This window comes from Agelaius tricolor, unplaced genomic scaffold (genome assembly GCF_023055355.1).
Source record: "Agelaius tricolor isolate 1412-34295 unplaced genomic scaffold, bAgeTri1.0.p SCAF_10, whole genome shotgun sequence".
NCBI lineage: Eukaryota > Metazoa > Chordata > Aves > Passeriformes > Icteridae > Agelaius > Agelaius tricolor.
In genome coordinates this window covers 3315832-3341317 of record NW_027269270.1, presented here as the reverse complement: position 1 = coordinate 3341317, position 25486 = coordinate 3315832, and the positions used below count along the sequence as shown (strand labels likewise).

The 25486-nt window shown below is 50.5% G+C and overlaps 2 protein-coding genes across 4 annotated transcripts in view; one reads left to right on the top strand and one right to left on the bottom strand.

The window, feature by feature from the left end:
• Positions 1 to 9550, bottom strand: part of SLX9 (SLX9 ribosome biogenesis factor) — a 40397-nt gene extending 30847 nt beyond the window's left edge. Inside the window, exons 1-2 of one of the 3 annotated variants that reach the window (XM_071434438.1) lie at positions 9332 to 9550; positions 7526 to 7634 (exon numbers count right to left, since the gene is read on the bottom strand). In XM_071434438.1, coding sequence (XP_071290539.1) covers positions 7526 to 7634; positions 9332 to 9460 — 238 coding nt within the window. In that variant the 5' untranslated portion in view covers positions 9461 to 9550. The remainder of the gene's footprint in view (positions 1 to 7525; positions 7635 to 9331) is intronic. The other 2 variants (XM_071434440.1, XM_071434437.1) reach the window with 2 other exon arrangements.
• Positions 9551 to 17521: 7971 nt separating this feature from the next.
• On the top strand, positions 17522 to 25385 carry ITGB2 (integrin subunit beta 2). The gene is made up of 15 exons (XM_071434434.1): positions 17522 to 18051; positions 18365 to 18453; positions 18755 to 18938; positions 19141 to 19311; positions 19896 to 20137; positions 20473 to 20628; positions 20836 to 20931; positions 21072 to 21161; positions 21340 to 21480; positions 21732 to 21916; positions 22628 to 22872; positions 23107 to 23326; positions 23459 to 23673; positions 23794 to 23960; positions 24260 to 25385. Exons 1-15 carry the CDS (start codon positions 17967 to 17969, stop codon positions 24320 to 24322), a joined length of 2349 nt encoding a protein of 782 aa, XP_071290535.1. The 5' UTR covers positions 17522 to 17966; the 3' UTR covers positions 24323 to 25385.
• The last annotated feature ends 101 nt before the right edge of the window (positions 25386 to 25486 follow it).

Genomic DNA, 25486 nt, shown 5'->3' with positions numbered 1-25486 from the left:
CACTCCACCTCTCTCTTTGTAGAATTCATAATTTTATAACTTAATTATGTGAAAGCTTTAACATTAGTACAGCAAACACAGGGATTTCAGTTCATAACCCTCTTTTGTAACACCACAGCTGCAGTACTCTCCTAAGCAGCACTGATCTATTTTTGTGTAAGTATGTCCAACCATTTTAAATTCATTTCACAGGAGAATACCAGGCTAGATCAGTATCTTTTTAAAGCTCCAGGAGTCGTGATCACCCAGAGCAAGACAAGGCATGACATGCAGCTGCCATGTCCCACCACTCCTGGCCAGGAAAGCAAGGGGTCACCCTGGCCTCAAATTCAGCAAGCCCTTCAGTGGCACAAGGCACTGATAAGTTTGATCTAAAAGACTCTTGTTTGAACACCCAACTTCCACAAAGTCCGGAAGAAAACTGTGCAAAACCACAGAGCAGCACCACAGGAACTTCTCCAAAGAAGTCTCTGATCCCTCACTGAGCCATATCCTCCTCTCCATCCATCCAGCAGCATGGAAAGGCTGCTCCAGGGCAGGCATGTACCTTCCACCAGTGCTACTGGTGAGCATTACACAGCAGGCACAGCCAAGGAACCAACCATAATAAGAAACTAGAGCAATCTGACACATCCTTCAAACCGCTAGGACTCATTTCAAGCTCTTCCCACTGACAGCCTCCTCCCCTGGAGCAGGCTGCAGAACATTTTGGAAGGTTTGGGCTCTCTGGAAAATGTTTGTGTTTGTGTAATGCTCAACCACGAGCTAATTGGAGTCTTTTGGTTTTTTAATGTTAATTTGAAGAACAGAGACTTAGCCACAGCTAGAGGGAGGGAAAGAAAACAAAAAAGTTAATTGGTTCCATAAATATTAACACAACTAATTCCTGTGATCTGGCAGAAGGCACTCACAACATGGAAAGGCTCTATTTGCAGAAGGGAAGTAAAAGCACTGAAAACAGTGCAAGCTTCATAGGCTCATTTACTGCTTCTCAATTAATTGCATTTACTTTAATTAAAGTGGAGCTTCCCACAGCTATTCTCACAGCCAGCACCACACTGCACAGACAAATTGTTAAAGCAACATTAAACAGCATGGATTTTTAACCTTCTTTTAAAAATTATTATTTAAGGCACCAAAGTATTTAGTTTTCAGTAGGATCCCCCTCCACAGCAGGTCTGTTCTCCATTTCAACCAAACCCCACAGCTGTTCACCCCTGATACAGAACTTGCTCAATCTGACTGCTGAAGTAAGATGCCACTGACTTTAATGCTTTGGACCAAAGGAACAGAAAAACCTCCTGGCTTTGAGCAGAGTTGTGGGGAGCTACACAATCTGTTTGAGGTGTCCTGCAGACTGAGGCCATCTGACCTCATTGGAGAGGCTTCCCAGATGACAAACCACTATCTCAGTTCCTCCCAAACCCAGTGCAGCTTTCTAACAGCCTGTTATAAAACTCCCAGACACCAAATCTGCCCTTAAAAGGTGATCTGGCATTGTCAAGATCAAAGCAGGTCCTAATGATGCAGTCAAAAAAAACCAAATAAATTTCAGCTGAACAGCAAGGCAGAAGCAATGTGCAGTAATTTGCTACCCAAAGCAATTTACCCAGATAAGGTAAACTGCCATCTGTCACTTGATCAAGATAGCAGGGCAGCCAGCCTTGGGCCTGGAGGAGAGCTGAAGAGTTTAATCCCCACACAGCATTTTCCCTTCCCTGGGAACTTTTCCTTTCTTGCAAATTTCATTACTGGAGGTGTCAAACACTTTGACACACAATGTCAGAAGCAACACCAGCTTGTGCAGGGAGCTGAGACCTGCACATTCAGACCTAGAACATGTCCTGGACCTGTGCAGGTGACACAAAGGACACAGGCACATTGCAGAAGGAATGGGGTGCAGAAGGGATGGGGGAGCTAAAGCAGGAATTCCCAGCTCAAGCACCACTCAAACAGCTGCTCCTTCCAGGGCAGCACCCACACACCCATCAGGTATTTTCAAAGGCATTCAAATGGTTTTAGTGCTACACCACCAAGGGCATCACTGGCAGCACCAGGGACTGCATTTCACCCCTCCCCAAATTCACACAGCCCAAATCTTGGGCAGCTAATACCAAAGACAGATGGAGGAGGAACACCTCATCACTTGGGTCTAGCACAGCACACAGGCATTTCCCAGGGAGCTCTCAGCAACACGTTGGAGGTGCTGCAGGCACTCCCTGCCATCCCCAGTGTGAGGAGCAGCCCATTTACACCCTCCTATCCCATCTGAGCTGTGTTACTGTGGGGAACAGCTTGAGGAAGGCGTTCTGCACAAAACAAACACAAGGCAGGCCTGACAACTGCCAGCACAGAATGAAAAGCTGAAGAAAAGCAGCAGCAGCAGAATTGTGAGGATCCAGCAGCTTTCCACACCAGAGATGTGAATGACCAACACAAGGGGATTTCAAAAGTCCCCAAGCATGCATTAAGAAAAAGCAGCAGAGTTTAGAACTGACATTCAGAACAGATCAGATGCATTCATTACAACAAAGAGGATTAATTTTTATTTTTTCTCTCCCAAATTTGCCCTGAACCAGGACAAAATCTTTGAATGGTTAAACACCTCAGTATGCCAGAAGACTAGGGAAAAAAAAAACAAAAACAAGACATCAAATCAAAACAGAGGAAAGGTGACAAGGGACGAGCACAAAAGAGGAGGAACCTTAATATTTAAAGGCAATAAACATGCAGAAATCCAATCAACAGACAGGAATAAACTATAGGGCACCAAGATTGGCATCCTGTCAAGAGCTCCAGAAGAATAATGGGGGCCTGGTCATGGCTGCAATTTTTCCACACTGCTGTGATCCACTTCAGGGGTAACCACAAGTCTAGACACTGCAGGAACAGCAATGCTGTCAGAGGAGAGGTCATACAGGGACTCGGTGACATTGTGGTACAACATCCATAAAAAACCTCTAGACTGGACAGTAAATCATGCTGCATGAAGCTAAGGCAGGACCAACCAACCACAGCTTTTCTGCTTCTCTTGGAGGCTACAAAAGGAGAACAGAACTGGACAAGTAGGTGCAGAGCCCAAGCAGAAGTAGATAAGGTGACAGACCCAGCAGATCTGGAACTCCACAGCAGAAGCTGAGGGCAAACCAGAAGGGATCTGTCACTGACTCTGCAAACACAGGCTTGGTATCAAAAGAAACTCACAGAAAACCTCAGAAAGGAGCAAAGCAAGGCTGTACATAGCCCAGAAATTCACTGCTGTCAGGAAATTCCTGCTTAGTCTAATCTCCCATCTCCACATTTCTTTGGGAGGAGAAGGGAATTCTTTCTTTGTCAGATGCTCAGTCATTTCCCTCCTCTACACCCCTGTGTGCCACTGACAGTGCTGCAAGGCACTCCTGGTCTTCAGAGCACAACCTCTGCTCAGACTCATGACCTACCTCACTCCATGCTTCACACCCTGCTATAGAATCACAGAGCCACAGAGTGGCCTGGGTTGGAAGAAACCTGCAGAGAGCATCTATTTAAACCCCCTCTTTCACCTGTCATTATCTCAGGTTGCTCCAAGCCCCATCCAACCTGGCCTTGAACACTTCCAGGGATGGGGCAGCCACAGTTTCTCTGGGCATCCTGTGCCAGGGCCTCATCACTCTCACTGTAAAATGAGAAGTCTTTCTTTATGTCCAACCCAACCTCAGAAATCAGGATGATTTTGCACCAGGTTTTGCCAACGATTATGAACTTGCTGTTGTTGCACTTTTGTTTTCTCAACAACACAGCCTGTCACCATTCCCTTCTGGAGTAACTGCAAATAAAGCAGGAAGCTACCAATCCAGTTGTTCATACCATTCCACAACTGCTTCATCATCCACTCCAAAAAAAGAGACATTCACAGGCAAGTGCTCAGCCAGAGCCAAGCTTGAATAGGCCCTTACTTCAAGGAGCAAACGCTGACGAAGGAAAGCTAAAGAAAACAGAAAAAATGAGCAGCAGCAGCAGCAACCCCGATATCACAGGCCATTATTTCTGACTTGGTAGGAAACATTTAATTCCCACGCTACAGAGGCTCACCCAAATGAGATTTATCCTCTCACTGGAGGCACAGAGGTCCCTGCGTGGATTAGATTACGGCAAAGCCTCTGGTTGACATTACGTCAGTGGCTAAGTAAACTACACTGACAGGAAGCAATCACTGAGCACAGAGTAACTCATGGACTGAACTCCAGCAGTCCCAGGGATGGCACTGGCTTCTGTCACCTACACACGAGTGGAAATCATCTGCAAGCCAGTGTTAAGCTGAGCTAATGATTAAAGACAAAAAGCAGAGCAAGGGAAAGCAGTTGCAGCAGGTCTGCTTCACAGCACGACACAGCTTGGAGCTACCATATATTAAAATACTTTCCTTTTTAGACCACTGGCTTTTTATATCACAGAACGCAAGGCTCACCTACAATGAATTCCATTTTGGTGACACTTTTCATTACAGTTCCACCCTCTCCTTCTCCTGCCACCAGGATTACTGATGCCAGAACAGCCTGTGCTGGTACCTCACACTAATCACAAGCACACTGAATCAGCCTTATACCTAAAGGAAGCAACATACCACCACCACAAGTAGCAGACCCTTCCACAGGGCACCCTGCCTCAACCAGATGCACCAAGAGTCCTCAGAAATCCCCAGAAAAACCAGGCCTTCATCCAACAAGAACCAACACAACCAGTTTATCCTCCCACAAAAAGGGGCTTCACTCCTTTCAGTCCCAGCACACACAGGCACATGTGTTAACTGGAATAACCCTGCTAGAGGACTCTGGACTTGCCAATTTACACATCATGTTCCTCCCTGTTCCCTCACAGCCAAAAGAGCAGCAAAAGCTGCTCACTTACAAATTGAGGAAAACTATGAAGAAAAAACTGTAGAGAGACGTGTCCTCTCTTGTTGGCAACCACAGGCAACAGCCCTCAAGCCCCAGCACAGCAGTGGATTGGTTTCCAACAGGACTGCAGCCCTTTGACACATCAAAACAGCTGTTCCAGGTGAAGCCTTTAATCTCCTTAAAGTAACCATGCTCTGCTGTTGGTTAGCCCCTGTGATGGTACACATAGCATCAAAGAGCTGCCTACACCATGGGTTTATTTAGAGCATAACAATGCTCTCCATGTTCTCTTTTGCTCCTACTTCCCAACATCCAATTGGCTTTTTTGACTACTGTCAAGCTCCAAGCTGACATCCTCTAAAACCTAACCCAATTCCAAGATCTTCCTCAGACTTGGTTTTGTTTGGAAGAGAGTCACAGCTTAAGGCCAGATCTAAACACAAAACACAGATACCAGCAATCTTGGACAATGTGAACATATCTCACATTACCTCTTGGGTAATGTGAGATATATACATACACATAGGACAAATACCTGTTTTCCCAACTGCCACACAGCAGCCTTGGCAAAAAAAAAAAAAAAAAAAAAAAAATCTTCTGTAGCTGTGAAAAGCACAGGAGATAGTGAGCCCACCTACAGTCTGCCAACTTGACCTTCTCAAAGCTTGAAAAGCAAGTGGGAGGGAAGCATGCTTTTGTCTTGTTATTAAATCTTAAAATAGCAATGTGTAGGAGAATCCTACCCTCCTGCCCTGTGCACTAGGCTGAGGGGGAAAGGGAGGAAGAGGTGGAGGGAGGGTTAGAGTCAAGTTGAACTTACTGCAAAACAGGCTCTGAGCTGACCAGAGATGCCAGGAGACAAAGCCCATTTGCCTAGAATCTATTGGCTAACTCTGTGGTGTCTGCCATTGTATGCACAGCCTAGTTACAGTTCACTGAATTAACAGTAAAAAATGAACTGATTTCCATAAGGAAAAAACCTCTACATGGCCCCAGAGTGCAACAACAAGAAAGGGCAGAGCAGCTTGGGAAGGTGTAAAAAACCACTCAAATCACTCTTTGCCTGCTTGAACTGCAGTTTGGAGCCCCCAAACAAACAGTTATTTTTAGCTGCTCATCTGGGAGGCGCAGAGCAGCGGGGCCAGCAGGGCTGTGAGCAGGAAGGCAGCACACAGCCCCGAGAGAGGCAGCCAGGCACTGCACATCTGCATCATCAGCACTGCACGGGGACCAGCAGCACGGCTCTATTTATAACCCAGACGTGGAGCCTGCAATGAAAGGCTGGGACTGCAGGCTGCCAGCCCCCAACAACACCCTGTCTGGTTTAATTAAAGAGATGGCAACGTGCACATGCACACATGGATGCATACATGTCCTTCTCCCAGCAGAGTGACCAACAATGAGCCCAGTGTTTCAAGAACAATACATTTTGCCAAGGTTTCTGTGCAGAGAGCTGGCAAATGTGTCCTCACACAACCTCCCCACTTTCTCACACTGCGCCCAAATGTCACTGATGGGCAGGGCAGCTCAGGCAATCACTTGCCCTTGTGTGATTGATTTGTTTATAGCCCTGGACAGGAAAACAAGTCAATGTAGTATCTACCCACATGAACAAAATAAATTAACTTAGTTTGCAATTTGGGAGTCACATACATTTTCTGCATCAGGACAGCTTGCTGTGATACCAGGCTCTGTTTGGTAGTTTGTTCCTTCTGAGATTTTCTTAAACATTTACATACAGTTTGTGGGGGATTGAGATTCAGGTTTCAGAGAAATTTTTTGAGACCTTGCAGACATTTAGAAGTGAAAACTGCTCTCAGATACAAAGATTGGTCTCACAGTGAGCAGTCAAAGAGAGCATTTTCTTCTTGTGGGACTGGAAATCAAAGGGCTCTATCATATTCTCCCTATTCCCTCTCTCACTTTCCATACTCCCTGTGAGTTAAGATTCTCCTGCCTGGGAATCCTCAAGCCACAGACCCCACAACAGCAAAGGACAGGGAAAGATTTGCTGCAGTCAGGCTGCTGTGAGTGAAGCACTGCTGGCACACAATTAGAACCTGCTGACAAAGCACTGGGTTACCAATGGCAGCTGCTCACTTACAAATTGAGGAAAACTGTAAGGAAAAAACTGCAGAGAGAGGTGACCCCTCTTGGATGTAACCACAGGCAACAGCCCTCAAGCCCCAGCACAGCAGTGGATTGGTTTCCAACAGGACTGCAGCCCTTTGACACATCAAAACAGCTGTTCCAGGTGAAGCCTTTAATCTCATTAAAGTAACCATGCTCTGCTGTTGGTTAGTTAGCTGTTAGCTGCTGGTGAGGCAAAAGCAGACACAGAGCAAGCCCAGAGATCAGGTTAAAACCCTGGCCCTGCTGTGCTCTCAGCCCTGGCAGTCTTTGGCTACACCAGGATATCCCACAGACTGCCTGAAGCTAATGCCCCACCTGGGGATCACTAAGCACATCCATGCAGAAGCCCAAACAAAAACAAACCTCTCCCAAAAACCTTCAGAGGAACACAGGAAGCAATGTTTGTATTGTAGCTCCCAGAGCTTCAGGGGACAGCCACTAAAAGCCACTGCAAATACAGTCCCCAGCATCTTTGCTCACAACCTAAAGCAGCACTCATTTAAAATACAACAAACCTGTTCTGGAGGAAATGATGCTTCTGGAGTCCAAGTCAAGCTTCTGTACTAGGGTAGCAGGGTCAATTTTCAGCCCAGAAAATACACCAGAAGATGAGAAGTCCCAGTCCTTATGCAAAAGAAACATAAAACAGGAATCAGTACATACACAACGAGGCAGTACTTGTTTAAAAAAATTTTAAAATCGAACCTAGCACCATCCAGATAAGAACAGTGGTAGTGAGCAGGTGTCTCTCTTGAGCAGGCAAGGGCACCAAGGAACCCTACAGTCCTGCTCCCTCCTGCCTACCCCCCAGCTCTTCCACACAGAAGGAAGTTTCAGAAAGTCTCATTTTGGACTGTCCTGTTCCTAAAATATTCCTGCCCCAAGTCAACCTCACCTCACTCAAGTGCATTCACCTGCATGAGGGCTGGGAACAGCATCCTTAGGAAAAGACAGATTTATTACAGGTACTGAACAATACAGATAAGCAACAAATGAGAGGATTAGGGGATTAAAGCCTAAATCAATAGACATTAGGCAGATTCAGTAACTACTAGCAACCCACCAAATCTTCAGCATCATGCTTTAGGCATGCAACGCCTCCCTAAGATCGGCAGTAGCTACTCTGTTTGGATTAGAATTTATTACTTTAGCCAACAGTATCTACCATCACCAACACATAACTTCACAGTGGTATAAACCCAGCTTATTGTATATATATATATATATATATATATATATATATATATAACGTATTCAGCACAGGCAATTCCTCCCTCCTCACAAGGAAAGCTCAGGCACAAAAAAAAACCATTTACTGGTGGTGTGTCCTTGCTGTGAGGGGGCGGCACCTGAACCATGTATTCAAAACACAGCTGGGGAAAATAAAATATCCTAAATAATTCAGGATAAACAGCTCCATCTACGCTAAACTAAAACAGAAGGCACGCACTGCAAAGCTCCCCTTCTCTCCCAATACTTGTTGATAATAATCCCCACTGCTGCATGCATGGCAAGGCAGCCCAGGCCCCTGACTCACTCCAGGAGCAGCAGCAGCAGTGCTGGGACACACGTGTCACTGTGGGGACATTATGGTGCTGCTGCTGCTGCTCCGGACCAGTGGCACTGCAGGCTGGCACTGCCACGGTGCACCGTGCCGGAGCGGCCCCCGGCTCCCTCTGTCACCTCCCTGCCGTACCCTGCCACACTCAGCTGCCAGGGCTGAGTACAGCGTGGGGAGCAGCGGCTGCCTGGCAGCACCAGGGCTTCAACCAAGTCTCCACGGCCCACGAGCACCAGGGTTTCAACCAAGCCCTCACGGCCCACGAGCACCAGGGCTTCAACCAAGCCCTCACGGCCCACGAGCACCAGGGCTTCAACCAAGCCCTCACGGCCCACGAGCACCAGGGCTTCAACCAAGCCCTCACGGCCCACGAGCACCAGGGCTTCAACCAAGCCCTCACGGCCCACGAGCACCAGGGCTTCCTTCCACCGCCCAGCAGCACCAGGGCTCCCATGGAGCTTCCACAGCCCGGCAGCACCAGGGCTCCCATAGATCTTCCACTGCCCAGCAGCACCCGGGCTTCCACGGCCCACAGGGACCCGGCCTGCGCCACCGTCTCAGCCGCCGCATCACCACGGCAGGCACGGAGCTACCGACGGACACCCCCGCAGCCAGGACAGACCCACAGCAGCCCGAGCGGGGCTGGGGCCGTGCGGGGACCGGGCCCTTTATGCAGGGGAAATGCGGAGGAGTCACTGCGAGGCGGCCGCCGCTTCCAGCCCCCGCCCGCCGCCGCCCCGCGTGTCCCCGCCCCCGGTACCTTCCCGGCCGCCGCGCTCCATCCGCCCGCGGCGGGGCCGAGCCCGGGCCCGGGGAGCGGCGGCGGCGGGTCCCGGGCGGGCCGGGGGGCGGCGCGGTGCAGCCGCGGGCGCTTGGCTTTGCCCACCATGGCGGCGCGGGACGGAAAGGGCCGGGCCGGCCGGGATCTTCCGGCTGCGCCCTCACCGCACCCGGCGCCCCGGGAAATTCGCCTTCCTCGCCTGCACGGGCGGAGCTCCGGAACCGCCTCCTCGGCTGCCCGGGCCGGCCCCACAGCCCCGGCTGTTCAGTTTGGAGCGGAATGGGGCCAGGTCCTGTAGCAGCCTTTGTACAGGGCGGCCTGCGGATAATCTGCCTTTAGTCAGTTACCCTCTGGTTAATTGCAGCCTGCCCAGGTGGTTCCCATCAGCACCCATCAGCGTGCTTAGGTTAAATCCAAACACTCCGCAGCACAGTTTTATACGCCTCTGTAAGAGCTGAGAGCTCTTGGTAGCGTTGGAAATGATATAACTAAACTCATTTTCATTAGTTGGTCAATTACTTGTAAGCAGCGCCCACTTGTTAAGTTTCTTCACAGGCTCTTAATGTCACTTAATGTCATTAAATCACCGAAAGCTTTAGTTGGTTAACCCTGATAAGCGTCAATAAGCAGAGCCAAAGTGAGCTGAAAATTGGACATCTGGGGTCTTAAATGTATGGTCGTTCAAGGACATCAGTAACCAGAAGATACCAGAGGAGATAGAAGCCTGGAAAGCTGGAGAGTCCCTGTCCAAGAAACAGATGGAGGACTAAAGAATGTGGACCAAATTAGCATGAGGGGCAAGAAACCACTAAGCAATACAGGGTAAAATACTAATTAATGATGATAATTATGTAATTTGCCTCAATTTCTATAATATATTATCTATATAATGCTTTATATATATACATATATATATATATATAATGTATAAATAAGTGAAAAAAGTTTTGTATTGGGTTAAGTGTGAAATGTTTTTAGCCCCACACACGTCTCTTCCTGGCGAGGAATAAAGCCTTACTCACTAACACTAAAAAGACAGTTTTACAGTGAGTCTTATTTATCTCAATGATTTTGGAGGTTTCTTGGTAAACAGTAGTACCAGCCAGCAACCAGGCTGCACAGTAGGACAAAAAACAACTCTAAAACTTCCTGCCAGGTATTACTTCTGCAGTTGAAACAGTAGAAAATACCCAGCAAACCTCTAGGGAGGGCCAACACCTGCCAGACTGCAGTCATGGGCCCAGGTGGACACCACAACAAAGCAACCCAATCCTCAGCTGCATGTTTCCACACACAGAAGGGGGTGAGATGCAAAGCTGCTTCCAAGATGAATAAAAAGCTCCAAGCCTGGAGCCACAGCGTGTTTGATCTTAACAAGCCCTGACAAGTGCTCCCTGGTTAATGCATTTTCGTTTTCCACATCCTCTGCCCTCCCTATTTCCCCCCAGGCTGTGTTTCCCAGGGCCTGATACTGGGACACAGAAGTGCACAGCTGTAAGTGCACTTGTTCCTTGTGAGTACCAAGGAAATGCAGGGAGAGGCTTCTGGGAAGGTATTTGGAAAGATCATAGAACCATGGAATACGCTGAGCTGGAAGGAACACATCAGGATCATTGAGTCCAACTCTTGGCCTTGCACAGGGCCCCCCAACAATCTCACCCTGTGACTCAGAGTGGTGCCCAGCTCTCCTGGAGCTCTGGCAGCCTTGGGACTGTGACCATTCCCTGGGGAGCCTGTCCAGTGCCCAAGCTCCCTCTGGGAGAAGAACCTTGGAAGATCCAACCTAAATCTCGCCTGACAGAGGTCCCTGTCATTTTCTCAAGTCCTGTCACTGGTCATGAGAGGGAAGAGGTCAGTGTCTGGCTGTCTGCTTCTCCTTGAGAGGATGTTGAAGACACGGAATCACGTAATGGTTTGGGTTTAAAGGAACCTTTGAAGATCGTCTTGTCCCACTCCCCTGCCTCTAGATCAGGTTGCTCCAAGCCTAGTCCAGCCTGATGTGGAACACTTCCAGAGATGGGGAATCCCCAAGATTTAATGTTCATCAGGGATAGAAAGATTTAATGTCCACTGGGAATAGAAAATAACAACAGGAAAACTTCCCTTACCCTGCTCTAGGCTGGGTGAGCATCATTTAGGCCCAAAATGACAACTCTGATCATCAAAATCCATGACTGGGGGAAAACCACTCTGACAGTGCCCAGGTGGATGCCCAGCTCCCCACCCCAGCTGCTCAGGTGCATCCTGTATAAACTGCATCAGTCCTGCACTTAGTGGTGGGGGGAAACAAAATCCACACTAGTAAAAATAAAAAGATGAACCAATAAAAATAAAGGCAGTTAAAATAGGAAAGGGGATGTTTGGCAGTTTTAAATGCTTACAAAACAGGCTGGGGAGCATATGGGCTGTGCCCAAGCATACCCCAAAGGTTGCCCACCCCCTTTACCTGCAGCACTGAAGACCAAAGCTGCAGCAGAGCCTGAGGAGCAGCTGGAAGGGACTGGGATATGCCAGCAAGCTTCAGCGTTGGCTGCAAGGACCCATGGAACACCCTCTTGGCTCCCACTGTTCCATCTCCGAGGGCTCAGAGCTCTCCCACAACTCTGAGTTGAAGCAAAGTGGTTGGACAAACGCCATGAAACAACTGAGGAGAAAAGACCCGCACATTCAGGGCCTCATGCAACACAAAAGGAAAATTACGGCAGCTCATCTCATTCAACCACACTTCCTTCCCCCAGATCTGCAACCCCCATCACTGGCAGGAAGCTCCACCAACCTTCCCAGCTTCATCTACCACAGCTCACGCACTCCAGGCCTGGGGAGTGCTCTGCAGCATCCAGCTTCAGCCCTCCAGGCTGGGTGAGCATCCCAGCTCCAGCTGGCTCACTCTCAGGGTCCATCCCCACCATATCCTGCGTCAGATGCTCCCATGCTCCTGTGCCACTGCCAGGACTGCTGTGATGCTTTCCTGCTGCACCTGGCTGTGATGAAACCAAGCCAGGACTATGATGGCTTCTTTAATAAAAGCACCAATCCACAGAGCATCCATCCAGGCTGGGAAATTTTCTGCTGGCACTGCAATCTCTCTTCTTGCTGCAAAAATAAACCCATAAGTGTAATACAGCAGCAGGTCAACAGCATCAGGGTCTTATGAAGCCTCAGGTTGCCCTTACCAGAGAGAATGGCAGAGAATTGGAACAACACGGTCTGTCATGTCCTTTCCAACAAAAACTCTTCTGAGACTCCATGATAATGCAAAATGGTGATTGCACATCAGATGCTTGGAAGGAGAACCTACAAAGAGATTAATAAAGACTCATGTTAATTAGTTTTTTTAAAACCCTACAATCCTGTATGTTTTCTAAATTACTTCCTTTTTTTTTTTTACTGTAGTGCTTTGAAGAGGTTAAGAGAAAAATGCCAGGAGCTGGTTCCTCTCTGCTCAGGGAAAGGCTGCTGCTGAGAAGAGTTACTGCAACTGGCACAAAAACTCTAAAAGGCTGCTTACAAAAAATTCTCCACACAGCCCTGAGCTTTGTCAGAGGACGGCGCCTGCATCCTCTTGTCATGTAAGGAGGCCTGGCTACACAAACATTTCAGAGTCCAGCCCACAGTCTGAGAGGAGCTCCCCATCTTCTCCACACCCAAGGGCTGCCAGTAGCTCCCACATGAAGTGGTTGCCCCTACTCCCAGCTTTGTTTGCCCCCCGAGATCAGCGCTGGTCCCCAGCAGGGCTGTGAAACGTGAAAAGTTCTCATAAAGCGTGAGGTTTTGGGTGGGTCTCTTTCCTACGTGCAGTGGGAGGGCTACAAACCCTGAGTATCCCAGGGAGACCAGTCCCAGTCCCACAGGGCAGGTGCTGTGAGTTCAGCCAGGTTGAGTGGGGCTGGCTGGGCTTTTTGGGAAACACCCCCTCCCACAGGCACCACTCTTGACTTCCTCTTCCCCTTCGACTGCAGAAATAGGAAGGAAAGATTGGCGTACGTCACAGAGCTCCTGATGCCCAGCGATGTTTCCCAGCCGAAACTGAGAAGCTGAGACCATCCTCATCCCAGCCCAAGTACGGAACAGAGACGAGGGCAGGAGGCCAGGCAAGTACAGCATCTCAATTTTTATGCTTCTGTTCCTCCTTTCTTGCGGGGACACAGGTAGGCAACGAAGGGGGTTTGTAGTTCTGGTGTTTCAATGGCATACTTTTATTATTCCTGATCTAACCTTTGGCCACTTGAGTTCAGGGAGCTTCAGGGAGCTTGGCATGGCATCCCTGCCTCAGGTGGGTCAGTCTGTGCAGCCTTTGCAAAGGCAGCTCGCCTGGTCTCTTCCAGTTTTGCCTTTGGAGGTAGCACTGAGCCCGGAAATGCAGGTGGTTATGGTGGGGAGGATGCCAGACCTCCAAAAACTTCCTTAGCAGCCCAAGGGCTCGGAAAGCAGAGCAGAGAGGGTGCAGCATGCTCTTCCCACGGCCTGACACATGGCACTGGTCAGGGTGGCACGGGCTGGGTGCTCACCTGCAGCACCAGGACTGGGGCTGCCACCTTCCCGTCACCCTCCCTCTTCCTAAGGGGATCTCCACCACTGCCAGCTGCCGTTGCAGTGGGAAAGAGGGAAGTGGCATGGCAGCATGGCGTGAGGATGGCAGGCATGGCTGCCTGGAGGGCTCAGCACAGTGTCACCACCTGGAACGCCTGTGCACGGAGCTTCCCGGGTGTCCCTGCACCCCTGTGAGCCTGGGGCAATGGCTGGGACAGGGAGTGGGACCCTCGTTCTTCTCCTCCATCTCTGTGTGCTGCGCACATCAAATACTCTGCAGGCGTGTGAGCCTGGGGAGGGCAGGTCCTTCCCAACACCTCAGTGGCTCTTGGATGCAGATGGAATGCAGGGCCCACGCCAGGTGTCAGGGAAGGCAGCCTGCTCCCTGCTTTGGATGCTTTTTCCAATGCCACAGCTACAGTCCCCAGCCTCCTGGCAGGTGAGAAGCAAACAGGGGAGCACATGCGGTATCACCATATCTTGTGGCCAGCACGGCACTGCAGTGGGCTGCTGAAAGCTGTGGGAAATCTCTAAATGGTGCATTTTGCTATCCCAGCTGTCACATCCTGCTTCACAGCGGTTTTGTGTTTTCTTGCTGCGGCTGCTGAATAATTTCAGCGGGTTGGAGGGTGTGGTGTCCCAAGGGCAGATCAGCCCGAGGGCAGCCCCTTCCCACCCGAGCAGGACCCTGATCCTGGCAGACCCAGCAGCACAAATCCCCTCCTTCCTTCCTCCCGGGGCAGGGCAAGGCTCCCAGGGGCACCCAGGGACCTTGGTGCTCAGAGCCAAGGGATGCCACAGACTAGGCACGGACTGGGTGCACATGGGAGAGAGCTTGCCCCACAAATCTGTCCTCTGCAGGCACTGGAGGCTGCTGCAAAGAAATATCTATAAAAGATATTCCTATTTCCTATAACATGGGAATAGATATGGATACATGTATAGATACATAGATATAGATAGATGTTAGATATAGATATAGATATAGATTTAAATATTTAAAATAAGTTTATATATTTATAAAAATATATAATATATAATATTATATAAATATAAATATATGAGTTTATATATTTATATTTATGTTTTTCCTGTGATTTACATATACAAAATATGTATGAAAACACATATACACACACACTGAGTGTGATATTCTGCAGAGACTGGGAAAGACGTGTCTGTGACCACCTGGGTGGGATCTATCTGCATCACTCAACTGAGTGACAGAAAAATCAGCCCCAGACAAGTGATATCCACTCTCCCATCCTCACCATATCCCACTCTGCTCATTTCCCTTCTGTGCTTGGGGTCTGGAGCTGCCCAGGGGTGGGAAGGAGCAGCTCTGCTGGGTGCAATACCGGCATCATGTCACAGCATGATGGTGACCTGGGGTGTTTGGCAGTGTGGAGGGAAGCACCCATGGGTTCTGGCACTAGTGGAACTTCCCTATTACAGGTGAATGGTGCAAACACCACAGGAATCCCCCCAGGATACTGGGCATGTGTGCATATCTTCCCTTTTTGTGGGAAAACAGATGCTTAGCAAAGCCCTGATGGGAACTTGTGGCTAACAGACTTCAAAACTCATCTCTGCTGTTGAACACTTGTTTTATTTATGACAACAGGATCATGCTGGCATCAACACTTCCCCCTTCAGCCTTATTTATAACTCCCAGCTTGCTCCTCCATGCAGCACAGCAGCCAGCTCCATCCCAACACAGCAGCCCCAGCATGTCCTGAGTGCCAGAGTGCCCCAGCTCTGCACCCTGCCCACAGGCAGAGCAGCAAGGACAGCACCCAGCATTTAACTTATGCACCTTCCCTGAGACCACCTTCACATCTTCTGGCACACAGACCCCTGGGGGGCATCTTTCCCTAAGGCAGATGGTGCAATATCGTGGTGGCTTCTGTAAAAGGCTCTTGCTGAAGAAGAGGCTTGATCCTGAGCCACCCAAGGCATGTGGTGAGGAGATCACATCACAGGGCCGAGAAAGACCCTGGTCCTGAGGTGCAGCTTTGTCCCCCTGATGCCACCATGCAGCCCTGGCCAGGAAGCAGAACCTGGTGGCAATGTGTCCTGCCCTTAGCTGGGTTGCTCCATCTTGGCACCCCACTCCCCACTCTGGGGTGAAAGTGGTTGTGAAGTTCTGCAGTTCTGCTCCTTCACACCAGGGCTGGAGGATGGGCTATGTGCGCCCCTCTGCTTGCCTGAACTTATGGGAAAGAAGGAGAGAAAAGGAACTTCACAGGCAGAGCACATGCAGAAGAGGGGTTGGTGGCGACTGTGAGTCTGGCATGAGCTGAAGGGATCATCAAGGGGTTTGGAGGAAGTGCTGCTGAGGCCTATGTCAGAGCTCTGCACATTCAGAGTCAGGCTGAAAACCTGCTTTGCCCTCCTCTGAAGGCTGTAAGGAGGCAGACAAAGGCAGAGGCCCCATTTGCTTGCTTTGAAAGCCCTCTGCTCACCTGCCCACACATCACAGAGTAATTTCTCTACATGGCGGGAGAACTGTTGAACTTCCTGTTATGTTCTCTCCAAGTGTAAGGATGTGCTTCACACTCTTGTGACAAGAGCAAGAAGCCACTGTGGGGGTGAAAAAGGCATCCAAATGCAGCTCACAACATGAACTCTACTTTACAATACTTGATAGCAGCTAGCACTGGGGGTGTATTGAGACTATTTCTGGAGTTTGGGAGCTTTTTTTAACCCAGTTTTAGGGTTGCTCTATTTTATGAGATGAGCCTGTAAGCAGGAAACTCTAACCTCCAGCAAAAACGAGGAGCTCACAGAGCTCTGTCCCATCACCACTGCACACTTTGGCATGGCAGCAGGAATTAAATGCTTGGAAACACTGGGCAGGTGGAAAATGAGTCCATGGGTTTGGTCCTCACAGCATGTGAGGGAACTTCTGGTTTGTAGCAGAATCGGAGCCTAATTAGGCACATTTGGGGTGTCAGTCACTGAGTTCTACAAGAAACAAAGGCAGAACCCACTTTGCTTTCCTGCAAGCTCAAACTCTGCAGGCAGAATCTGGAGGTGACAGAAATGTGTTGGGCCAGCTAACCACAGGGTGTGCATGACTCATAGACGGGGACATTGCAGCTGTGACAATAAATTATGCCCTTAAAATCTTACTGTGGGTGACTGTGGTGGTGGAGAGGAACTTGCAGAGCTTTTTGTCCAGAAGGGCTCTGGCCACCCACCATAGGATGGTCTTGTGCAGATGTGGCAGAGTGAGCTCCCAGGCCACATCACCCTCAGGGTTTGGCTGGGTGACACCAGCAGTGCCTCTTGTTGGCTGTGCAGCAATGTGGTGCTGGCTGTGGAGCTCTGCCAGGGGCACTGCATCCAGGGTAGGCAGGGTGGGCTTCCAGATGGCCCCAGCTGTAATCAGTGATGGCCACCACCCTTAGGGTCCTGCCACATCTCAAAATCTATGGCACAGCTGGGCACCAAACCACACTGTGCAAACATCACCCACTGACCTACCCAGACTTTCTCTCTGCCCTTGGGAGGAGACCAGACGTCCTTTCAAGGCTGACCAGTGTCATCCTCAGCTGGGCTGGTGTCCTGGAGAGGCTGATGAGCTAAGACAGCACACACTGATGCCTCAGATGATGCCTCAGAAGGGGATCTAAGCTGCCCTCATGTACAACCTGCCTCAGTGTCTTTTGACGGTTTCTCTTGTTTTCTCATTTCCACATCTCTCTGATCTCTTTATTTGGTGAGATGACAGGAAGAGGTGATGGCAGGAGCCAAGGAGTGGTTCTTGTCTTACTCAGGGCAGCTATCAGAGCTATTTTGAAACTGATGACCTGGTTTTCAGACACTGTGTCTAGTATTGCTATAAAGCGCAATGTCTGTTCTTCCTTTTACTTTTTTATTCCTCTTTTTTTCTTTTAACAAATTCCTCTTTTCTGACTTCCCCATGTTCCATGTTGCAAGGCCATTACACGGTCAGGGTTTGCTCTGCTGGGAAAGGTGTAACACGTGACAGTGTTAATGAATGTGATCTCAACACAGGTTGCCCAGAGAGAAACTGTGGCTGCCCCATCCCTGGGGCACATCCCAGGTGGTCACAGGGATGCTTTTTGTCCTGCAGAAAATGCCTCGTGACTGCTGCCTCCAGCTGCCAGCAGTGACCTGGGTGCTGCTGCTGGTGACAACAGGTGAGCCTGACCTGCTTCCTCCTAGCACCTTTCATGGGCAGTGAAAGAGTGGGGGGGATCCAAAATGCTGCCTGACAGCAGGGGGAACACAGCATTGAGAGGTGTGCAAAGGCCATGTCCTTCCACTTCCTGGGATCTGGAGTTAACACCAGCCAGCCCAGCTGAAGGACAGCAAGGCATCTGAGGGCCCTTCCAGAGCCCCCAGCATTGGTTTGAGAGGCAGGGCAGGCTCAGGCCAGCCTGGGTGCCCAGTGTTGGTGTCTGAACGCCCCCAGCTGCCCCCCACACCAACTCTGTCTTCTTGCCTTTCCAGCCTTTGCCATGGAGTGCCCCAAGATCAAGGTGGGGACGTGCAAGGACTGCATTCAGTCTGGTCCTGGCTGTGCCTGGTGCAAGAAGCTGGTAGGTCCTGTAGCCTGTCTAGTTGTCACCCCCCCAGCAGTCAGCTACAGGCATCAAGCCAGTTACCCTGCCTGCCTGGCTCTTCCTGACTTCATTGTGGGAGTGTTTCATGTCCTGAATGGAGGATGGGGCCAGGAGGGATCCAACAGCCATGACCTTTCTCCATAAATACCCATCAATGGTTCTCTTTTCTCCATCAATGCCCTGGAAACCTGGTTTGGGGACCAGGTAATCTTGTAAGGTGCCTGTTCACCCCCTGCTCCTCTGATTTCTGTTTTCCTGCTGGTGTTGTCACACACAGGATTTCACCAAAGCTGGCGAGCCTGACTCCATCCGCTGTGACACCATTGAGCAGCTGAAGCAAAGGGGGTGCCCAGGCAGTGAGATTGAGTTTCCAGGCAATGAGATCAGAAAAACACAGGACAAGCCCTTAAGCAGTGAAACACAGCTAACTCCACAGGAGGTGCACCTGAAGCTGAGGATAGGTAAGCTCTGCCTGGTGTTCCCAACACCCTTCTTCTTGTGGCCTGCCAGCAATGCCCTTCCACTCATCCCCAGACTCACCTGAGACACAGCAGCATGTTGCAGCCTGCATTTCCACCCCTTTTCTGCCAAGAGAGAGGAGGGGTGGGTGATGGCACAAGCTGGCCCAACACGGCAGCTGATGCCGCTGTCCCTGTCCCTCAGGCCAGCCTGCTGCGTTTGAGGTGAAGTTTCGCCGTGCCATGGGGTATCCCATTGATCTCTACTACCTCATGGACCTCTCCTACTCCATGCTGGATGACCTGGAGAACGTGAAGAAGCTGGGAGGGGAGCTGCTCAGGGCTCTGGAGAGCACCACCCCTTCTCGGCGCATTGGTGAGTGTGGTGGTGTTCGCAGGGGTCCCAGGATGAGGGAAGAGATGAGAATGTTGACTCCACGTTTTAGAAAGCTTGATTTATTATTTTATGATATATATTGTATTAAAACTATACTAAAATTGTACTAAAAATAGAAGAAAGGATTTCATCAGAAGGTTAGGTAAAAATAGAAAAAGAATGATAACAAAGGCTTGTGACTAACTGAGACAGTCCAGACAGCTGGACTGTGATTGGCCATTAATTAGAAACAACTACATGAGACCAATCACAGATCCACCTGTTACATTCTACAGCAGCAGATCATTATTGTTTACATTCTGTTTCTGAGGCTTCTCAGCTTCTCAGGAGAAAAAAAATTAAGGAAAGAATTTTTCATAAAACATGTCTGTGACAGGTGAGCCTGTCTTCAGCCTGGCACATCTGTTTGGGAAGAGCTGCAGAGCTGGAGGAGGATGTGGGAAGTGGACAGCAGGTGTCCTCTGCCAGGCTGAAGAGTGTGGCAGGGCAAGGGACATGGGCACGTACACAGGGGCCAGCAGATTGCCCTGTGCCCTGTCCCTGAAGCTGTCTGGCTGCCCTAGGGTTTGGCTCCTTTGTGGACAAGACGGTGCTGCCATTCGTGAACACGCACCCCGAGAAGCTGCGGAACCCCTGCCCCAATAAGGACACCAAGTGCCAGCCTCCCTTCGCCTTCAAGCACATCCTGTCGCTGACGGACAACGCCCAGCAGTTTGAGAGTGAAGTGGGCAAGCAGTTCATCTCAGGGAACCTGGATGCCCCAGAGGGAGGGCTGGATGCCATGATGCAGGCAGCAGTGTGCGGGGTGAGTCCTGCACCCGCCCTGCTGCCAGCAGCTGTGCTCAGGCAGGAGGGCTGCTGCCCACACACATCCTGGAGAGGGCTGCTTTTCCCCCTCTCCAGGTGGGCTCTGGAAGCCCATCCTGCCTAAGTTCTAATCTGGCAACAGGGCAGGTCAGTCTGGCGAGTACAAGAGAGCAGCTTACCCCAGAGCCTCCTAACGCTGATCTCCCTTAACCCACCTTCCTCCTGCCCCCTGCCCCACGCTGTGGCTGACACAAGAGTTTGGAAAGCGTGCCCATTGGCACTGTCCTGCCAGCCTTGCTCAGGGACAGGGGCCACTCTCTGTGCCACTTGCAGGACCAGATTGGCTGGCGCAACGTGACCCGCTTGCTGGTGTTTGCTACTGATGATGGATTCCACTTTGCTGGGGATGGCAAGCTTGCAGGCATCCTGACCCCCAACGATGGCAAGTGCCACTTGGAGGACAACATGTACAAAAGGAGCAATGAGTTTGTAAGTACCTGGGGGCTGTTCAGCATCTCCAGCACCCCCCACCTCCCTCCCCAGGCCGAAAAGACAATATTATGTAAAATAGCCTGTTAGAGACAGAGACCAAAATATCACCTCAATCACCATAAGTTGTGCTGCCATACCAGAAGTGTCTGCTCTTCTGCTGGTGGGGGAGGTTGTGCTGAGTTTGATATCCTTCTCCCCATCCAGGACTACCCATCTGTTGGCCATCTGGTCCAGAAACTTGCCGAAAACAACATTCAGCCCATTTTTGCTGTCACCAGTAGGGTGGTGGATGTTTACAAGGTGAGAATAGGTCAGATGGTCCAGGTGCCTCCATCCCCTTCCCAGGAGAACAGACACAGCTCTGTGTGTGTCTCCTGGTGCTGTCTCCTGCTCTGCTGTCACGTGTTAGGAAGTGCTCACCTCTTTGCCCTCCACTGCAGAAACTCAGTGAGATGATCCCAAAGTCAGCAGTGGGGGAGCTGAACAAGGACTCCAGCAACATCATTGAACTCATCCAAGTGGCCTACAATGTAAGTGCTGGAGTTCCCACCTCTCCAATGACATCACCTGCATTTCCAGAACCACCCCAGGCAGCTGAGATCCTGACCTGTGGTGCTCTCTGGCTCTTCTTCCTGACCTGCAACCCCATACCCTCTTGGTTTGGTCTGCTTTTGGACTGATGGCACTTTCTCCACCATTTTTCCAAAGAACCTCTCCTCGCGGATCATCTTGGACCATTCCACCTTGCTGGACACTCTGGATGTCAAATATGACTCCAAATGCAAAAATGACAAGGACTCCATGGATGAAGCAAGAGGCAAATGTGACAATGTCAAGATCAATGAAGAGGTATGCTCTCCTGTACCAGGAACACCCCACAGCTTGCACAGCTTCTGTTGCCCTGTTCTTCAAAGACAGGAACCGTGGTTGCTCTTCCAGGCTTTTTGTTTATATTAATTAATTGCCAAGAGTGTCCAAAATGCTATGGGATGCGGGAGATGCTCCTTTGTTCTGGGTGTGCATGTCCTCAGCCTAGGGGCAATACCACACTCTGACAGCTGGACATCTGGCCCTTCCCTGTCCTACTCTGCACTTTCTAGGTCACCTTCAATGTGAAGGTCACAGCCAAGGCGTGCATTCCAAACTATTCCTTCACCATCCGGCCACTGGGCTTCACAGACACCATCACTGTCCACGTGGCCAGCAACTGCGACTGCCACTGCAACGACAAGACTGACCCAGCTGCTTGCAATGGGCAAGGCACCATCGAATGTGGGATCTGCAGGTACATGCTGTCCACCCAAAACACGATTTCAAATGCTGCCAAAGCTGGGGAATAGCTGGGAGAGGGATCTTGGGAGAGGGAACTTGGGCCAAGCCAGGGCTGGGCTCTGTAGCTTTGTACAAATTTTTTTTTGTTCAGAGAGGTGGATTTGTGCGTTCCCCTTGGAACTGTCCCCTGTGTGCTCAAGAGGCAGGGACACGAGCTGATTCTTCTGCTGTTGGAGGTTATGTTGTTTTCCTGAGGGCCTCAATCCCTCCAGCTATCCACCCATCCATCCCAGTATCAAATCATCCACCAATCCACCCACTGAGCAGACAGAGATTTCTGTAGAAATCCCTCAAAATCCCATTTCTTGGCTGCAGCTCACAAGGGTCTTTAAGTGTAATTATTGCTTCATGGCCTCTCAGTGACAAGGAGAGGAAAAGACTGGGTTTCCTCAGGAAATACTCACATCTCCTTGGCAAGGGCTTGGAAATTATAAACATAACAATAACTTCTGGGCATTTATTTGGTGTTGTGAATATGACTGGTAGAAAAGCAGCATTTCTGAGGCTTGCTCCCTGCTCCAGCATGGAGTTATCACCAACATGCTGTCATTTTTTTTTGGTGAGGCTGTCCCAGATTTGCCACAGGGGTAGCAAAGGAGAGGTCTGGGCCCTGTGCATGCCTCATGGCCACTGACCCAAGCTTGCTCCTCTCCTCTGATGGCAGCTGCAACTCAAGGTACACAGGGAAGAAGTGCGAGTGCGACACCAAAGGGAAGAGCAGCAAGGAGCTGGAGAGCAGCTGCCGCAGGGACAACAGCTCGGTGATCTGCTCGGGGCAGGGGGACTGCGTGTGCGGGCAGTGCGTGTGCCACACCGGCGACGTGCCTGACAAGCACATCTACGGCACCTTCTGCCAGTGTGACAACATGAACTGCGAGTTCTTCAACGGCTCCCTCTGCGGCGGCCCAGGTGATGCCCCTGGGACGGCTTCTCCACTGCTTAGAAGAATTCAGTGCCCAGGGAGATGTGGCCTTTTTGTGCCTTCACCCCTGGGTTATGGAGCTGCTGGGTCCCACCACGCCATCCTGTAGGACCTCCTTGAGGGTGGTGTGGTGAGGGCAGGGTGGGTGATGCTCTCCAAGCATGGGCAGAGGGAGGGTGGCCTGGCTGTCTGCAGGATCTGAAAGATCTCTTCCTCTGCAGCACGTGGGAAATGCGACTGCGGGGAGTGCAAGTGCCAGCCTGGGTATGAGGGCAGTGCCTGCCAGTGCCAGCAATCCACGGAGAACTGCCTCAACACCCGCAGACACGTGTGCAGCCTCCGTGGGACCTGCCACTGCAACCGCTGCCAGTGCACGGGAGGGTACCAGCCCCCCTTCTGCCAGGAGTGCCCAGGCTGCCCTTCTCCCTGTGGCAGATACATGTGAGTGATGGGCACAGGGGCAGCGGGGATCCCCAATATCCCAGGGATGCACAGGCAGGGCCCAAAATGCCCAAATCCAGGTGAGAGGGTCTCTGCCCCTGCAGATGTGAGCTGCAGCTGCTTGTTTTGCAGCTCCTGTGTGGAGTGCAAGTTCTTCGGCAGCGGCCCCTTTGAGAAGAACTGCTCCCAGGCCTGTCCCAACATCCACCTGTCCACAAACTCAACAGAGGTGAGGACAAATGATAGGAAATGCAGGGAAAAGGATTCCCAGAACTGCTGGATGTCCTTCCATATGGTCCAGGAGGATGGCGATGAGATTTATACGATCGTCGTTGATCCTGAGAGAGGTATCCCATCCCTGCTCCTCCTGCCCTGCCACAGGCAGGCTGCCAACCCTGCCATGGCATCCTTGCTGCTTCACCGGGGGCTGCAGCCTGACACTGTCTGTCTGTCTGTCTGTCCCTCAGAGTGCCCACAGCCTCCCAACGTCCCACTGATCGTGGGCGGCACCATCGCTGGCGTGCTCCTCTTTGGCATTCTGGTCCTGGTCATCTGGCGGTTCCTGATGGAGCTGCTTGACCGCCGGGAATACCGCCGGTTTGAGAAGGAGAAGCTTAAAGCCAAGTGGAATGATGTAAGAGAGCCCATCTGTGCCAGTGGGGGGTTCTGGGGTGCCCAGATCCACTGGGGAGGGGACAGTAGGAGGGGACATCCTTTCCAGAGACAGCCATGTAGGCCTGAGCCCTCCCCACTGCTCGTTTTTCAGCCCAGCTGGATTTTGCCATTTAGGGGCCTAAATATCCTATGGATAAATATCCTACAGCCTAAATATCCTTCTTCCAATGCTGTCTGTGCTGTTGGCATTGGGATGGGTGGGATGGGTAATGTTTTGCAGGAAAGCCCAACACAAGCCTCTCTCTTCTCTCCCTCCAGGCTGATAATCCCCTCTTCAAGAGTGCCACCACCACTGTCGTCAACCCCAGGTTTAATGAATGAGGCAATACTTGGCAGCACTGGGATGCACTGTTAAATACGGAAATCCCAAGCTAAGGAAAGCTCAAACTAAGGAATTCCTAAACTAAGTCTCCTATCCCTTCTTCCTTATCCTCATGGTTTCATCCCTTCTTCCAAGAGGCCCCCGTCATGTCAGGTGCTCGCTGAGGGACTGCACCCATACCAGCCTCCTGGCCCACTGCTTGATGATTGTGTTAGTGGAGCTGGTAGAGGGAAACACCACAGGAATATGCAGTGGCTCCTGTCCCATCTCTTGATGCTAACTTTGCTTTCTGGCAGCAGTCTTGGACACAGAGCCTCAAAGCCAGCTGAGAGCACAGAGTGCTTCCAATGCTTTGATTTTGAGCTGGGATTTCAATACTGCCATCTCTCTTCTGCTGCAGCAGGATCTGCCTCCAGGATCTGCTCCATGCCTTCCCCTGCTGCATTGGTCTCCACCACTATGCAACGTTTTCCAGAGAACTCACTGCTGAATAGGACATAAGGGGTCCAAGCAGCTGCTCTAGAGGCTGCAGTGATATGACGGGCCCTGTAGCACTTCTACCTTGTCATGAAGAGCAGCTGGATAACATGCACTGGATCTTTTTCCCAAATCACCAACTGCTTCATGACATCACTCAAATCTACCTCAGGCAAGGTTCTGCCTGGGCTTCTGCATGCTTGGCCTAATTCCGTCATGCCTTGAAGTCCCCTGCATTGTAAGGAGCCACTGATTGATCTATGAAACTTGATCTGTGATCTATGAGCACCTGGAAAATGAAGGTTGCAGATCAGCCATAGCTTCTTCCACCCCATCTTTGCCAGCATGTCAGGAGCCAGCTGTGCAAAACACCTGGAAGTACCCAGAGCATCTCCAGCTCAGCACTTATCGAACCACACACAGCAGCCAGTTGTTCTTACGTTGTGGGTCATTCCGGTAAAATGATGGTGCAATTCCTTATTTGCTTTAAGTTTGGGATTCATTTACAAAGACTTGTATTGTGTTGCATCTTTGTTTGCTCTCTGAAGCAGTTTAATATGAATAAAAATTAATATGTAAATTAAATACATCTGTCCTGCTAAGATTAAGGTGCAAGGGCAGCAGCTAAAGCATTCATTGGAGAAACTACAGTCACACCTTGTCATTGCTGCCACTGTTTTCCATAA